This window comes from Gracilinanus agilis, chromosome 6, assembly GCF_016433145.1.
Source record: "Gracilinanus agilis isolate LMUSP501 chromosome 6, AgileGrace, whole genome shotgun sequence".
Classification (NCBI taxonomy): Eukaryota; Metazoa; Chordata; class Mammalia; order Didelphimorphia; family Didelphidae; genus Gracilinanus; species Gracilinanus agilis.
In genome coordinates, this window is record NC_058135.1 from 232,671,493 (window position 1) to 232,688,131 (window position 16,639).

At 42.9% G+C, this 16,639-nt stretch overlaps 1 protein-coding gene across 1 annotated transcript in view; it reads right to left on the reverse strand.

Annotated features, from left to right (window-relative positions):
• Window positions 1–16,639, reverse strand: part of OTOG (otogelin) — a 112,924-nt gene that overhangs the window by 31,046 nt on the left and 65,239 nt on the right. The window contains exons 28-37 of the mRNA XM_044681807.1: window positions 15,410–15,556; window positions 14,124–14,243; window positions 12,326–12,442; window positions 11,585–11,741; window positions 10,000–10,026; window positions 8,131–8,298; window positions 5,811–6,089; window positions 1,384–1,501; window positions 1,073–1,159; window positions 1–119 (exon numbers count right to left, since the gene is read on the reverse strand). The exon at window positions 1–119 is cut by the window's left edge and continues 1,424 nt beyond it. Of these exons, the coding sequence (XP_044537742.1) occupies window positions 1–119; window positions 1,073–1,159; window positions 1,384–1,501; window positions 5,811–6,089; window positions 8,131–8,298; window positions 10,000–10,026; window positions 11,585–11,741; window positions 12,326–12,442; window positions 14,124–14,243; window positions 15,410–15,556 (1,339 nt within the window). The remainder of the gene's footprint in view (window positions 120–1,072; window positions 1,160–1,383; window positions 1,502–5,810; window positions 6,090–8,130; window positions 8,299–9,999; window positions 10,027–11,584; window positions 11,742–12,325; window positions 12,443–14,123; window positions 14,244–15,409; window positions 15,557–16,639) is intronic.

Sequence of the window (16,639 nt, forward strand, 5' to 3'; positions counted from 1 at the left end):
GATGAAAACTGGGAATTGTGGGAGACAACATGAACATTGTGGTATGTGGGCGCCCAGTGAAGGTCACTGTTGCTTGAGCAGTTTTCATGGTGGCTGTTCCAACACTGGGCACTGGCATCCTGGGTGGAGGAAAGGAAGAAGAGGGAGTTTCTGGAGTTGGGAGGGATGCAGTAGAGCCAGAGGGCTGCCATACTTCAGCTGGAACCACTGTGGATAAGTCCACAATTGTGGACCTCTTTGGGGAAGGCTGGCTGGTACCTCCCAATGTAAACCCAAGTCTAGGTTCTTCTTCCTTGGTGGTTGCCTGCAAGTTTAAGGTTGTAGTGGGCATAACAACTGTGTCCAGAGGTGATGGGTGGGCCATAGAGAAAGTAGTCATGCTCAGAGCTGGTGGGCTGGTAGGTGCCCTGGGCCCAACCATGGCTGGAGACACTTCAGGGGTTCGAGATTCCTCTGGGGAGATCAGGCCTCTATCAGGAGTCTGGGTCCTCATGCTGGGAATAGTAGATGCAGACTCAGTGCCTAAAACACATGCAAGAAAAGAAGATCAGGTGGGGACCCAGGGATCCACCATCTGGTCAGCACAACTTGGGAGCCACCATTCCCTCAGGAATTCACATTTGGTTGGATATGTTTCTATGACTGCCTGGTCTTTCTTTCCTAGGACTAGAGACTCTCACAGGCCATGGCTAAAGTTGCCTTTTCAGGTCAGGAATTCCCCACGGGTAGGGGCTATGCCTATTCTTCCCTCTGTAGTCTGAGGGCATGGTACAGTTTCAGGATGAATGGTGACCTCGCCACCTTCGAAATATCATCTTCTCCCCAGCTTGATTTTGCAGCTTTCAGCATTCTATACGATCCTGGCCTCCTGCCCATGGACCTGCCCTTCTGACTTTTTCTGAAGACTTTCCAGACTCATCTTTGAGAGTAAAAGAAGATCCCCAAACTCTCCACATCTACTCCTAGGGGATCAGGCTTCAATCTTGGGAGCTCATAGCTCCTCGTGCCCATCATTCATCATAAAGGGCACAGAGAAGTCTACAAAGCACATAAAAGGGTCACGAAACCTGGCCATGTACAATCCTCCAAGTAGACACACTTCTGGGTGACTTCGTCAAGGACCATGGGGATGGGACAAACGGGGACACAGCCTTCAACCCTGCAGAAACAAGAGAGACACTGCATGCCATGAGGGCTCATTCCCCAACTCGAGCCCAGTTTATTTTTCTTTGCAACCCAACCCATATATGTATGTTTGCATGTATAATACTCTAAATGGACATATATAGGTGCACATTGAGGTACAGGTGGGCCTACAGAGACATCCATGCTCCCTCCCCAATGTGGCTCATTCCCGTGCCCTGGGGAAAGAAAGATCCTGACCTGGGGACCTCCCAGCATCTGGCTCCTTGAGGATCCCGGCATGTTCTGAAGCAAGGGCTGGCACAGGCATCATAGTGCCACTCACAGGAGGGGTAGGCAGTGCCTGGTGACCTGGTATCTGGGAAAATGAATCATGTTCATGACCATGTACATGGCCACGAGAAAGGTGCCACTGGGGAAGAAGAGACTCAAATCCTGTCTTCAACAGCCCAGATGGGTTGGGGAGCCCAATCTAAAAATCTGGACACAGCATATTACTAGATCATATTATTAGATGATAGTAGATGCTTAAAGCTTATCTATGAGCTGTTTGACCCCTTATAAAGGACAGCAGAAAGCTTCACAGAGGATATCAAGATGAGGTAGGCTACATCCCTTGGTCACTCCTTAGGACTTGGGCCCCTTTCTGTACTGGACCTTCATTGAAGTCCCACTCACAACTCCAAAAAACTCACTACACAGAACAATTGCCTCATGACCCTCAGACAGGTCCAATTATAAAGAGGGTGGGAGGAGGATGGCCCCAGGAAGAAAGAGGACCCCAGACCACTTCCCCTGGATCTTCTTTATATGGAAGCCTATAGTAATAAGTTGAAAGGATCACCACCATCAGAGGATTTAGGGGAATGGGATGGGGCTCTACCATGGCACAGTAAAAGAACCCTTAGGATCATCTGACAGAGCCTTCGTCCTTTGAATTGAAGGAGATTTTTGTACTTCCTTTTGTTCCTTTTCAAAAATTAAATTAAATTTAAATTTAAATTTATTTTTCTTTTTTATTATCATACAAAACTTACTTCCATATTGGTCATTGTTGTAAGGGCATATTCACTCATAACCAAAAGCCCAAAATAAAACCAAAGATATACTAATGTGAAGACTCCAACAGTTCTTTCTCTGAAGGTAGATAGCATTCCCCATAATATGTCTGTCAAGATTGTCTCAGATCATTGCATGTTTTTGTTTCTTATATTTGGTGTCATTATCACCAAATAGGCTGAGCTACCAATGAGTGAGTAGGGAACTGTGGGTACAGTAGAAAGAGCATTGAATATATATATATATATATAGACATAGACATAGACATAGACATAGACATAGACATAGACATAGACATAGATATAGATATAGATATAGATATATTACACAAGCCTGATAGGATAAATGCAGAAGACAGTGCTGTAGATACCTTAAGCTCCACAAAAATATGAGTTTGGGGGATCATTCTTCTAGGGGTTTGCCTCACAAGAAAAGGGGAACATGGAGACAACTCAATGACTCTCAGGAAACTAGGTGGCTCAGTGGATTGAGAGTCAGGCCTGGAGACAGGAAATTAAAATCTGGCCTCAGACACGTCCTAGCTATATGACCCTGGGCAAGTCATTTAACCCCCCATTGCCTAGCCCTTACCACTCTTCTGCACTGGAACCAATATTTAGTTTTGATTCTAAGATGGAAAGTAAGGGATTTTTTTAAACCCTTGTACTTCGGTGTATTGTCTCATAGGTGGAAGATTGGTAAGGGTGGGCAATGGGGGTCAAGTGACTTGCCCAGGGTCACACAGCTGGGAAGTGGCTGAGGCCGGGTTTGAACCTAGGACCTCCTGTCTCTAGGCCTGACTCTCACTACACTGAGCTACCCAGCTGCCCCCGAAGGGATTTTTTAAAAATAAAAATAAAATAAAATGAGGGGGTTGCAACAAATGATTTCTGAGACTCCTGCTCACTCTAAATCCTATGATATTACTCCTGTTAATGTCTGTTAACAAAAGAATAAAAGGTACTCAACAGGGCTAGAAAAAAATGGGAAAATCAAGTAGGGTTTCTTCAGCCCCCTCCAGGGAACAGACAATGTCTACAGAAAACAGGAACATTCAATCCTTGGGAAGATGAGCACTTCCATGGAGTAAAACTTCACATACATATAGTTATCACATCCCCCATTAAGTCTTCTTTTCTTCAGTCTGAATAGTTCTCCCTCCTTCAACTAATCAGTGCTTTATTCTGCTCTTTCAAGGGACTGATCCTGACTCTTCAAATATGCCACAATCTCAAAGTTCTTTCCCATCTTGGATGCCCTCCTTTTGACGTCCTTTCTAAAATGTAGTGCCCAGAATAAACTCAATAATCAAGATGAGATCTAGTCATGATCTCCTTTGGGTACCTGTGTATCTTTCTAAAGCACTTATCAGGGACAGGAGGGTGGATAGAGCTCCAGACGTGGAATAAAGAAGACCTGAGTTCAAATCTAGTCTCAGACATTTACTAGCTGTGTGACCCTGGGCAAATCCATTAACCCTATCAGCTTCAGTTTCATCATTATAAAAAAAATGAGCTAGAAAACACAGAAGAAAAACAACTGCTTGATCACATGGTTCGATGAGGCTACGATTGGGGATATAGATTCTAAACAATCACTCTATTGAAAATATCAATAACATGGAAATAGGTTTTGATCAATGACATATGCAAAACCCAGGGGAATTACTTATTGACTACAGGATGGGGGTGGAAGGAGAGGAGGGAAAAGAACATGAATCATGGAACCATGGGAAAATATTCCAAATTAAATAAATAAATAAATTTAAAAATAATAAAATAAAAATAAAATGAGCTAGAGAAGGAAGTGGCAAACCCAGTACAGTATCTTTGCCAAGAAAACCCCAAATTGGGTCAAGAAGAGTCAGACCCAACTGAAAAATGACTGAACAACAAAGTATTTATGAGAAAAAGTCCTGTATTACAGTTATATGGATATTGGCAAACTACATTCCATAAGAGTGAACATATTTAAATTTTGATTTCCATCCATGTCTAGCATAGTGATAAATAACAAATAGCTAATGAATGGAACTATATCTCTTTCACTAAAGGTTTTTATGCAGGCAGCAGGAAGCAGGAGTGTGGACAAAAGGATCGATCAGGAAATCTTCCTTTTAGATGGCAATGGTTAGGGTGCTAAAAAAAAATAAAACCATGATGAAGAGGGAAAGAAAGGAAAGAGCTCAGAGATAGGGATGGGGAATGGGTGGGAGGCCTTGTTCTCCCAGATCCTCTTTTGCCTTGGCTCCTCAGGGATAGAGTTCCTAAGTAGAACTTTCTGAGCTAATAGGTCTGGCATGTGCACCCGTCAGCAAGAAACCCAACCTGGCATGGCCTCGTGTCATTTTCCCTTCACCTCCTCCAGAAGCTGTTTATTTTTAGATATTGTAGTTGTATCCACAAGCCATGCCTTCCTATGCAAAGGCACCCCTGAGATCAAGCTGAGCCCCTCAATCTCCTACATAACCAAACAATAAGATCCCAACATTGAGGCCAATAATCAATTCACCTGCCTCCACTCACCAAAGGGGGATTGGGGGGGGGGGGAGATTTCTGCTGCCACAGACAAACTCCTTAGCATACCTTGGGCTCCCATCCCTTTTTTGTTTTTAACTTTTACCTTCCATCTTAGAATCAATACTTTATATTGGTCACAAGGCAGAAGAGAGGGAAGAGTTAGACAATGGGGGGTCAAGTGACTTGCCCAGGGCCATACAATTAAGAAGTGTCTGAGACCAGATTTGAACCCAGAACCTCCCATCTCAAAGCTTTTCTCTCAATCCACAGAGTCTCCTAGCTGTCCCCTTTCATCTCTTTTTTTTTTTTTTTTTTTTTTGGCTTGGACTTTTTCAGTCCTTAGCAGTCTTCCTGTCTCTACTCTCTTCCTTTCTCCATATTTCTACCCAAATGATCTTCCTAAAGCCTACTGAAAATCAAGTCACTCCTTAGTCTCCAAAGCCTTCATTGGTCCCCCATTTCCTGAAAAAAATAAAACTTCCAAATCCAGGCACTTAAAGCCAACCATATATCTCCAATATATTTCATTCAACAGTCCTTCCCTTCAATCAAACTGAACTACTCTTTTCTCATTCTTGTCCTACCTTCTCCCACCTCCAATCCCTTCCGTATGTCCAGCTGCTCCCATCTCTCCCTTTTTTCATGACTTAACCCAGATGCTAACCCCTCCTGAAATCTTCCATGGCCTTTCTCCTCCCCTTGCTGAAAGACAAACTTCTGCTTCTCCTTGCTAGGGCCCCCGGGGCCAACATTACACTCCCCAACTCTCCCTCCATCATGCCATCCACTCTTCTGCCATCATCCTTGTCGCTCCCATCAGGACTTTAGACTATATCTCTGAGTCTCCCAGTCCTGATGGGTCAGCTTTTCCCAGACCTCTAGGCTACTTCCCCACTGTCTCATCCTCAAGTCCCATCAAGGGTCCTCCTCATCCCGACTTCTAGCACCCCTCTACATGTTGTCTTCAGCTCTTAAACGTGAGCTCTTTGAGGGCGATTGTACCTCCAGCACTCATCACTGTGCCTGACACCTAGTACGTGTTTAAGAAAGGCTTCGTTAATATTTGTGGACTGGAGTGGAATGACTTACCGACAAGCTTTAGCAGAGTGGCGAGCCGGAACTCCTCCGTGGGCTGGTACCTCTGTAGGAGGGGTGCTGGACCTGAGAGTCTGACAAAGGCGCCAGGCTCCCCGAAGGACTCCAGGGCATCATAGCCAGGGAGCCAAGTGCTGCGATGGATGATGAACGTGGCTCGCTTCTGGAACCCTTCACTCTGCTCCCACTTGGCCAGGGACAGAGACCCATTGGCAGACACATGGAGGAAGTAATTGGGTCTGTCGGCAGACTCGAAAGACACCAAGTCAGAGTCTACAAAGAACCATAGCCCTTAGGGCTTCAGGTCAGGTGTGGGGCAGGCAGGATACTGAGGTGATTGGACCCTATCTGGGTCAGGGGCAACTGGGGATTGACTGCAAAGCCATGAAAGCCTGGTCAATTAACTCTATTTTCCAGGAATCAGTGACTTGACCTTTGCATCTTTTCCTCTTTGCCCCTCACTTCATGTTCACTTGTTCCCTCCATCCAAGGGAGAGGAGAAAGGAAAGTGAAAATGAAAATGAGCTCTACATAGAACTAGGAGGAGGACATCAAATTAATGGATAAAACAGAGCTTGCGACTCCATTGGATTTTAGCTTCTCTGCTTTCTCTGTCTTCCATGACCGCAGATAATCTACACTCCTACAATTCTGCAGAATGGGAAGAACGTTTGAGAAGACTCCTCGCCTAAGCCACATGTCGGCAGCAATCCCTGACAAATGGTCATGTAGTCTTTGCTTGAAGACTTCAAGTGACAGGGAATTCATTACCTCCCATTCCACTTTGGAGACTCTTTTTTTTTTAACTTTACCTGTCTTAGTATTAAAACTAAGAAGAGCAGCAAGGAAATTGGAATTAACTTCCTTCTTAATTCATTATAATCTAATTAATAATTGCTTGTTAATTAATTTAATTGTCTGAGGCATGAAAATATTAAAATGATGGTGCTGCGGTTAGAGTTTAGACCTGAAGTCAAGAAGATCTGAATAAAAATCCAGTCTTAGAGACTTACTAGCTGTGTGACCCTGGGCAATCACTTAACTATTGTCTCAGGTTTTTTTTAACCCTTATCTTCCATCTTAGAATCAGTACTGTGTATTGGTTCCAAGGCAGAAGAGTGGTAAAGAGTTAAGCAATGGGGGTTAAGTGACTGAGAGTTTCCTAACTACCTTCTGACTCATCTTTTCATCTATAAACTGGGGATGATAATAGCACCTACTACTCTGGACTGTTGTGAGTATTGAATGAGATAATGTTAGCCACAGGACCAGGACTAGACATGGTCCAGAGCCCTCCTATCCAATAGCTCTCAGAAAACCCTGTGTTCTGAAGATCATAAACTTAGAGTCAGAAGAGACCTTAGAGTCAGCCAGACCAAATACTTCATCTTACAGATGAGGAAACTGAGGCCCAAGGAGGTTAAAGTGACTTTGCCAAGAATTAAGGTGAAGGACAATTCAATGAAAATGCCTCACTGGCTCTGCCATGGTTCCCAAGTCCCTGAGCACACCAGACTGGATCCTAGGCTAACCCCAGAGCTCCTCTAGCCCAGGATCACCTCCCTGATGGGTCACCAGGGACATAATGGGGCAGGTAAATGTTGTCCCTGGCATGTAATCAACATTGCTTGAAGGCAAGAATTGGCTTGTTTTTTTGCCTTTGGCAAAGAACCCTGGTGAAGGCTTAACATCTAACACACAGACTTACACATGTATTGGGGATTTAATAGATGCTTATTGAATTGTTGAGTTGAGAAAATCATAGTCACTCAGGCAGTTCAAACAGTTGTAGCCTCCTACAGACCCTTCCAGCTAAGAACAAAGGATGGCTTCTCTGCTAGTATTTTTCCCAAATGGACATCAAGAGAAGGAGTCCACACTGGTGAGATAAGAGTATCATAGCTGGTCAACAGACCTGTCAAGGGCCTGAGATTTCTTCCAATAATCTACACTATGAGTCCGGAGTTCTGGGCTCTAGTCCCATTTTTGCCACTAATTGGGTGGATGACTTTGGGTCTCAGTTTCCTCTTCTGTAAAATGGACTAAGAGTATTAAAAGCTTCCTGGCAACTCTGAATTTGTAGCCATGTCCCCATGAACTAGTTCATATTTGAACCTTTAAGCTTCCCATCAGATACTGGTATTTAATTGTTTTTCTTCATCATGAGAAAGTGTTCAATCCAGAGGGAAGTGGGGAGTTTCCCTGCCTAGAAATGATTGTGTTGTAGAAACACAAAATATTAATATAATATTTTGGAAAGATCAATCCTTTCTCCACCCCCCACCCCCCACCAAATAGGAGAGAAGAATCTTACCCCGGGCTTTGGGCTTGTACACTGAAGGGGTGAGCAAGAAGTTGATGGTGTCTTCAGGGGCCACATTCTCCTGGAGTGCCAGGACTATGGCACCATTCGCCTGCCTCACCGTCACTCTGGTGCCACCAGCCACATAGCTGACCAGTTGATAGGGTCCCTTGCCTAAAGCTGGAGAGAGATTGTTGGGTCACCCACCCACCTATCACCTTGTATTCTTCCTCCTCTCTTCTGCTACTGGTCTGGCCATACTTTTTTTAAACCATTGCCTTCCATCTTAGGATCAATACTATGTATTGGTTCCAAGGCAGAAGAACAGTAAGAGCTAGGCAATGGGGGTGAAGTGACTTGCCCAGGATTACACAGCTGGGAAGTGTCTGAGGCCAGATATGAACCTAAAGAACTCCTATTTCTAAGCCTGGCTTTCAATCCACTGCCCCCCCCCAAAATATTATTTCTTTACAAGGGATTATTCTCTAGGTAGAAGAGTAGAGGTTTTAAGATTTTGCAATGTCAAAAAGCCTTCTGTTAGTGATTAAGAATTAAAGCAGGGATTCCACTTTGTTTGGCAACTGGGTGAACTCTTAAACCCCTTCTCAGAATAATATTTTACAATATATAAAATAAAGCACACACTAAGGAAAGGAAATTCTAATGAAACAAAATCATATATATATATATACATATATATATAATTCATGGGCCCTAAGTTAGCTATATTAATTGATTATCATATTTAATGTATTAAGTAATATATTAAATTGATTGATTAATTAATTAAATAAATGATCTCCTCACCCTCCATCTCCTATCAGGTTAGTAGAATATTTTTAGAGAAAACAATGAGAACACTGGGAAGTTGGCTAGAGATCAAAGAAGAAAGCAGTACAGAAAATGTAGGAAATGCACAATTATGGCTGAGGTTTTGATGCTGGCTCTGATTCAAACAAGCAAATGATCAGAGCTGCCAGATGCAGAAGCCCCTGATTAATGAATTTTCTAGTCATCATGTTGGGTATTAACTTCTGTTGGCTCTTCAGCCAAAGGTGGTATTTTCTTCACTCATACACATACATGTGTATGAACATATGTACATATCTGTGACAGTTTAAAGACACATGACCATAGTAATATAAATCTATAGACATCCTCAAGTCCTTACACATTCAAATACCTGCACTGGCGGGCATATACACATTTAATTTAGTTTAAATCCATTTAATATCAAAAAAGTGGCAGTCAGTATAAACCATGGTTCAGGCTTCCTCCAGGCATCCCCAGAGGTCTAGATTCCCACCATAAAGGATTGTCCCTGAGGAATGCTCACGGCATGAAGCCACATGCCCCAGGCCCAATGTGCTGAAGCATTTTAGAGATGGCGTTTTTCACAATTTGACTTTGTTGTTATTGTTTTTGATTGATGCTGCTTCTGGGCGAGCTTCTGTCATCCTTATCGGGAGTGGGGAGATGGGTCATGGGTATGAGAAGCAATGCCTGGATAAGCCTGACCTCCTCTCCCTAATCTGGAAAGAGGCTAGAGGAGCTCATCAGGTTGATCCAGGCCAGTATGGAGCAGGATATAATGCAGAATGGATCCAGAGAGGCTGGCAGTGCTCCTAGGGAGCCTTGGGCTTTTAGCATGAGCAGATGTCCTAATAGAATTAAAGACCCAGGCATGCCCTCACCCCCCAGTCACTCCTACCTGGACCAGGAGATTGATATGGGTATGAGACAGACCTGGAGCTCCCCAACCCTAAAAGGTTCTGCTGCCACCCCTGAATACCACAATTCTATTTTATGAGGACAGTCTGAGAGAGCTGTCCACTCAGTCACCAACTATTCTCTCCATTCTTTAAACTCCATCAGTCTTACCTTTGTTAAAATAGTCACAGTCATAAGCTGAAAAAGAAAAAGAGAAAGACATGTCTCCAGAGATTGTTCCAAGGGAATGGTTTCTAGGATGGAGTTTCAGAATAGGCAGAGTGAGCATTCCCCTAAATCCTGGTTCCCCTTCTGACTGTACCCCAGGTGTCATGACATAGAGTCTGACAACCTACCTCTCTTAACTCTGCAAGAAAATGGGGGTGCTCGGCAAGGGGAAGGAAAGCTGACAATAGGGATGTGGAGCATAAAGAGAAGATGGTAACTGTCATTCAAATGTTTGAAGGATCGTAATGTTGAAGAGAGATTAGAATTGCCATATATATTCTTTTTCTTTTTTTTAAACTCTTACTTTCTTAGTAACACAGAAAGATGGTAAGGGGATTAATGGGATTAAGTGACTTGCCCAGGGTCATTCAACTAGGAAGTGTCTAAATCCAGATTTGAACCCAGGTCCTACCAACTCTAGTCCTGGTGCTCTATCCACTAAGTCATTTAGCTACCCCATATCTATTCTTTAATTAGGAAAGAATAAATTTATGTACAAGTTGTCTTCTTCATTAGAATATAAGCTCTCAGAGGACAGGCACTCACTATTTTTCTCTCTTTGTGACTCCATTTCTCAGCTCAGCACGTAGCATATAGCAGGTATTTAATGAATGTTTATGGATTGAGTTGCCAAGAGTCAGAGAGAGTGGTCAGATTTTTAATTCGGTGTAAATACATCACAGCTACTCGAAAGTGAAATAGGGGCAGCTGGGTGGTTCAGTGGCTGCCCTAGTTAGGGGGTGAACTTCTCATCATTTGATAGACTCAAAAGGTGACCATCAGGAATGCTGTAGAAAGAGAGGTTTCTTAACTGAAGGAAGAAAGCCTAAAAGTCTATGGTTCTCGAGGCTCATTCAGCAAGTCTCCTCAGTCTTGCTCAAATTCCAGAGGCTAAAAGAGAATCCTTGAGTTCTGGGTACCCTCTAGTGGCTACAATGGGGCACCACAGCCATTCAAGGGAGCAATCAACAGTTGTACGAGAGCCCACATGGGGTGACCCATTTTTGACAGACTAATGGCCATTAGCCTTAGCAAAATGGAGTGCAGAAGACATCGCTGGTGACAATGTAGCCTTGACCAATAAGTGGGGAAAGAGGAGAACTTGGAAGGTTCTTCTCAGATCCTATATATGTCTCCTGATATTCCTGAGACCCAATCACTAGCAACTCATTTGTGAAGGTTAGATAATGCCTTTTGTTGGCATTCCCAAAGTCCTAGGTTGTAATGCTGCATCTACTTGCATGCACATGGCCATATGAGCTTGAGTAAGTTACACTCTCTATAGATCTCAGTCTTCCCATCTATATACTGTCAGGAATGCTAGCTAATCTCCACGGATCTTCTCAGTTCAGTTTATGGTTTCTATAATCACTTAACATTCCCCTCTCCCCATCCTTGGCATGCATAAGTTTCCAGCACCCCTGGGATTCATGATTCTTGTTGCCTTTGGAGCCACCCTACACAGATGGGTCAAAACCACAGAAAGCGGAGTGCTGCTGCCCAGGACATGCCCAGCACAGGTACTCACGGCAGAGGCGAGGAGAGCGCCAATCAATGGCAACTCCATGCTGGCAGCATTGGTGGGCATAGGCAGATAAGCTTGTACAGAGGCATTCACAGTCTCCCCCTCGACTACAGCCACATGTGTCTGTCAAGCAATTGGAATAAAACCAGGTGACATCCACCTGAGGGACACAAAAAGGACCAAAGTAGAAACCATTAAGTTTGATTCTTTGAGACAGCTACCATGGACAGCAGGAAGGGGGTGGTGGATAAATAGGAGAACCCTGCCACCACCTTGAGGCAAGCAAATGCTTAAGGCAGGCTGAGCAGAAGGGGGCAGGTTTAGGGACCACCAAAGGAAAGGATCAAGGCTGCTCTGAGAGTCAAAAAAGGAGCTGTCCAGGATTTGGCAGTCAATGATCTCTCTTACTCCAACTTTTACTAATAAATAATTATAAATTAATTTACAGTCTCCAGAGAATTTTAATCATAGCACCCTCAGAGAAAAATTCATTCCTCTTCCCTGATAAACGCCCTATTGTTTCCAGGGTTCAGAGACTGACACTAGGAGACAGGAGAATACGACAGGGTGCTCATAGAAGGCTAAGGAATGGCCTGATGTTGACCTCAAGGCTGTAAAGAACCATCACTGAACAGGATAACCAATCATGTGAAATAGGAAGGAAAAGACAGATTTATGCTATAGCATGCAGGATACTGGAAAAAAGGAACTAGAAATGGTACCTTGGACAGTAGCCTTACTCACCACAGGGTGGCAGTTTTCAAACACTTCACTCAGCAGAATGCTACACTCCTTCTTAGCAAATGGCTCCCTCAGTGGGTTCAAGCTACATGGGTCCCGAGGATCAGAGCTGTCTGAGCACTGAAAATAAAAAGGCAGGATCAGCAACTCCCACCCTCCCATCGGTAAGGGACTTCAGGGAGAAAGGATGCCACTTAGGACAAGTCATCAGCTGCTAGGTGAAGCACAACACCTTAAGCTACTGACAAGTTGCTGATGGCATGGATTATATCCACTCAGATTTGATCAAGATGTTCCAGTGGTATAGAGACCAAATGGAAAGTCTCAAAAATCATTATGGCTAGTAATTATCTCCTCAATACTATTTCTCCAAACTAGCTATGAGGGAGATGTGGAGTGTACAGATTGTAGAAGGGATGGAGCAGCACTAGCCTGAACCCCTAGATAATCAGCCCTCTGCCTTGAATCAGGGCAATCATCAGGGAGGGACATTTCCAAGTGAGAGTCCTTAGCTAATTTTCAAATGTAGGGATATGGATTGGACCTATGATGTCACCCAGAGAGAAATCCTCAGATGAAGAATCTCCTCTCCCAATACAAGTAGAACCAAAAAAATTCACTTCAACTTAGAATCTTGGAGTTGTCAATGGGCACTAAGAGATTGAATGACTTGCCTAGGGTCATCCTGCTAGCATAAATCATAACTTGAAACCCAGATATTCCTAACTCTGAGGATAATTCTCTACCCATTATACCACACTGCCTCTTACTAGATTTCAAAGCAAATCCAAGTTAACTACAACTATTTCATAATACAGATTTTAAGTTCTATAAGAGATCTTAGATAGCAGCTAGTTCAATGCCATCATTTTACAGAGGAAGAAAGTGAGGTCCATCAAGAACTAACTTAGCCATGATGACAGTAAGTTTGCAGAAAAGTTAGGAATAAAACCTGGTCTCCTGGTTCCGAGTCCAGGGATCTTCATCTTCAGCAAATACTTATTAAGCATCTACCATGTACAGAGCAATGGAGAAGACATAAAGTTTAAGAAAGTCACAGAACCTTCCCCTCATGGAATTTAGTCTAGGAGATGGAAAAAACATCATGATACAGGAGATCCCAACAATCTTAGTGCATCTTTCAAACTAAAATACTTAAGTTTAAAAGATGCACTAAGATTTTAGGACACCCCATGTAATAAGTATATTAGAAAGGCACATTAATTATATAGTGTTTTATATATTATCTCATTTACAAAGTGTTTTATATATGTTATCTTCACAATAGTCTTGTATGGTAAGTGCTAATATTATCCCCATTTTACAGATGAGGAAACAAAAACAGAGAGATGAAATGGGTTGCCCAGAGCCACACAGTAAGTACCTGAGGCAGAATTTGAACTCAGGTCTTCCTGAGTCCGAGTGCTTCATTCTATCCACTGCTCCATCTAGCTAGCCTAATAAAACAAAGTGGTTTGTGAAGTCTGAGAGAGATGGTTGGTTGGGAAGTCTTAGCTTGGGAAATGAGTGGTGAGGCTACTGGATGACTGATTCATTTTTCTTGTTGCATACCTTGCATTTTAATGTAAGTAAAGGTCCTTTTGAAATATTAATATTATAGCACATGATTTTCCCCTTTGGCCACTTACTAACTCCTCAGCTTATGAGCAGTGGTTTGAATGGATGATGACTTTGTACTAGTTTGGGGAACCAGTACGTGGCCCTGGGGTGAAAAGTTGTAAAGGACTGAGAAGTGTCACAGGTTCTAAAGAGAGAAAAAGCAAACTCAGACGAAATTTACCTCCATTGCAGCCCAACTGTTGCCAAACTCCTGTGGATTTGTTAACTCCAAGTTCTCTGGGGTCCTCATCTCATTGACTGTTTTCAAGTCAAAGTTCCCACAAAGTCCAGCTAGCATCCCCTGAAGAAAAAGCAGAGATCACTCACCACTAACTGGTCCAGGGATCCTTGATAGATTCAATGACCAATCGTAAGCCTGTCCCTCTCTACTTATGAGCTCTGACACATCTTCAAATATTTGGTAACTCAGAGTAAAAGGATTGTGTATTATGTAATAATCCATATTATATAATAATCCCCAAATCCACCAGCAACCTATGGCAAGCACAAGGTGACTGGAATGAAGAATGGGAAGAAAAGTGTGTGGGAAGAGGAGAAGGTTGGGAAAGATAAAAAGGTTCCCCAGAATCTATGATTCTACAATGTTAGAGCTAGAAAGGATTTTAGAGATTATCTAATTCAATTCCATTTTATGGTTGAGGAAACCAAGGTCTCAAGAAAGGAAATTACAGGTATCCTTTCCTCATTATGACTTGTGCCATTATAGTTTCAATATATCATCAGTTGGCATAAGAAATTAAATGGAAATTTGAGGGGAGTTTGGTAGAAGTTCCAGATGAAATTCAAAGGTCAGTAGACAACACGGAAAACATTTAGAAACTGTAGAAGCTATGACCACGAACTTAACTCAAATTTTACAAAGAGGTATTGTAAATACCCATAAAAGAAAAAGAAGATTTTTAGACTTCTTGGTATGAAGGGAGGACCAAAAAAAATTTTTAATGGATTTTCCAAATCATGGGGATAAAAGAGATACCCATATTATTTACTTAAGTCTCCAAAGAGTTAGTGGCAGAGACTAATGTTGGAACAAAATCTCTTCACTCTCTGTTAAGAGTCAAAATGATTTCTAAGATCTCTTCTGGCACTACTATTCTATAAGGAAGGGGAGATGAAGAAGGGGTAGAATCTAAGGAGGAGAAAGAAATTCAGGGAGTTAGAATGAGAGTGGGAGAGAAGTATATGAGGATAAGGGAAAGGAAAAAGAAGAAAAGCATTTTTATCAAGTTCCTAGGCCAAGCTCATCAGCTAAAGGAGGGGACTTCTGAGTGAATCAGAGAATTGAGGGCAGATATCTTTTCATGTTTGTCTTCATATTTCCAGTGCCTGGAAGATTGCCTTCCAATAAATAAATGCTCATTGAATTTAGTTGAATCAAGTTCTATTGCTCTACTGTTGACCCAGAGAGCTAAGGTCATGGTTCAGCAACCCCACAGTCTTGTCTACCTGCCACTGAGGTCCCATCTGTACATGCACCATGGTCCGTTGGTCCCAGAGGAGAGTGATGTGCTCATGAGGAAAATGAACCAGTGTGAAAAATCCCACTTGCCACATGTGTATCTCCTGATTTTCATCTAGGAAACTCACGGGACTCTGGAATAACAAATCAGTATTGTAGTTGAACATTATTGCACTGTTTTAACCCAGCCCTATGATTTGTTGCTTAGACACTATATATTTAATGCTTAACAAAGGATGTCCAGTTATGATGATCTCAGAAACCTGCTAGGGGAGATAGAGATTGCTGCAAAGAACATAAGGAGTTTCCTCTCATTATACATTTTATGCAATCTATGAGCCTTATCTGGAAATGACCTCCTTGCTGACCAATCAGACGTTGTTTCCTTGTTCCTTTGTTTGAACTCTATATAAAGTATAACTCAAAGAGGTTTGAGGTTGCCAGCCACCTCTTTCATGGCACCCTCTCTGCCTGATGACTTAGTAAATTTCTTCCAAAAACTTTTTTTCACAACTGGATTTAATCTCACCCAACAATTTGGCGTCAGAAGTGGGGTCTCTGATGACTGACATAAGGAACCCAGAGGTTCACCTGGGCCATGGATACCAATCTCAGTTTCCATGATCTCAGGATTGAGGGCATCAGGTCACTACTTTTTGGGCTCTCCCCTCTGCCAGACAACTTCATTCTAAAACTTTTCAGTTCTGGGTTTGTTCTCAACTGATAATACCTAAGACTATGAACCATTTCTTAGCTCCCAAGTCCTACTAAGGTACTTTGGGAGCCCCAGTCAGGCCTCTAGCATCTCTTAGACAAGTCATTGGCCTCTAGCTATACCTCTTTCTCCTTATTAGAATTTCCCCTCTTCTGTCAGGACCTTGGTCCTCTGCTCAGTTACAAAGATCTCACCTCCATTTGTCAGCACTTATCCTTATTCATAACCCTGGCCTCCTGATTGGAATGTCCTGGCCAGTCCTCTCCCTGATCTTTAGCCTAGTTTTCACTCCCTTCCTGTGCCATTAGCCCTGGGCAAGATCAAGTAGATAAGAAATAAGGAAAGCTAATGGCCGCTACTATGACACAGAGAGGGGTCACGTAGAGCTGAAGACCTAGACCTAGTTTTCTCTACCATCCTACCCTTACCCCAAACATGACCACAGCCTAAATCAAGCAGAGCTAGAGAGTCCAAAGCAGCCTTTAACAAGCTTCTGGTAGGT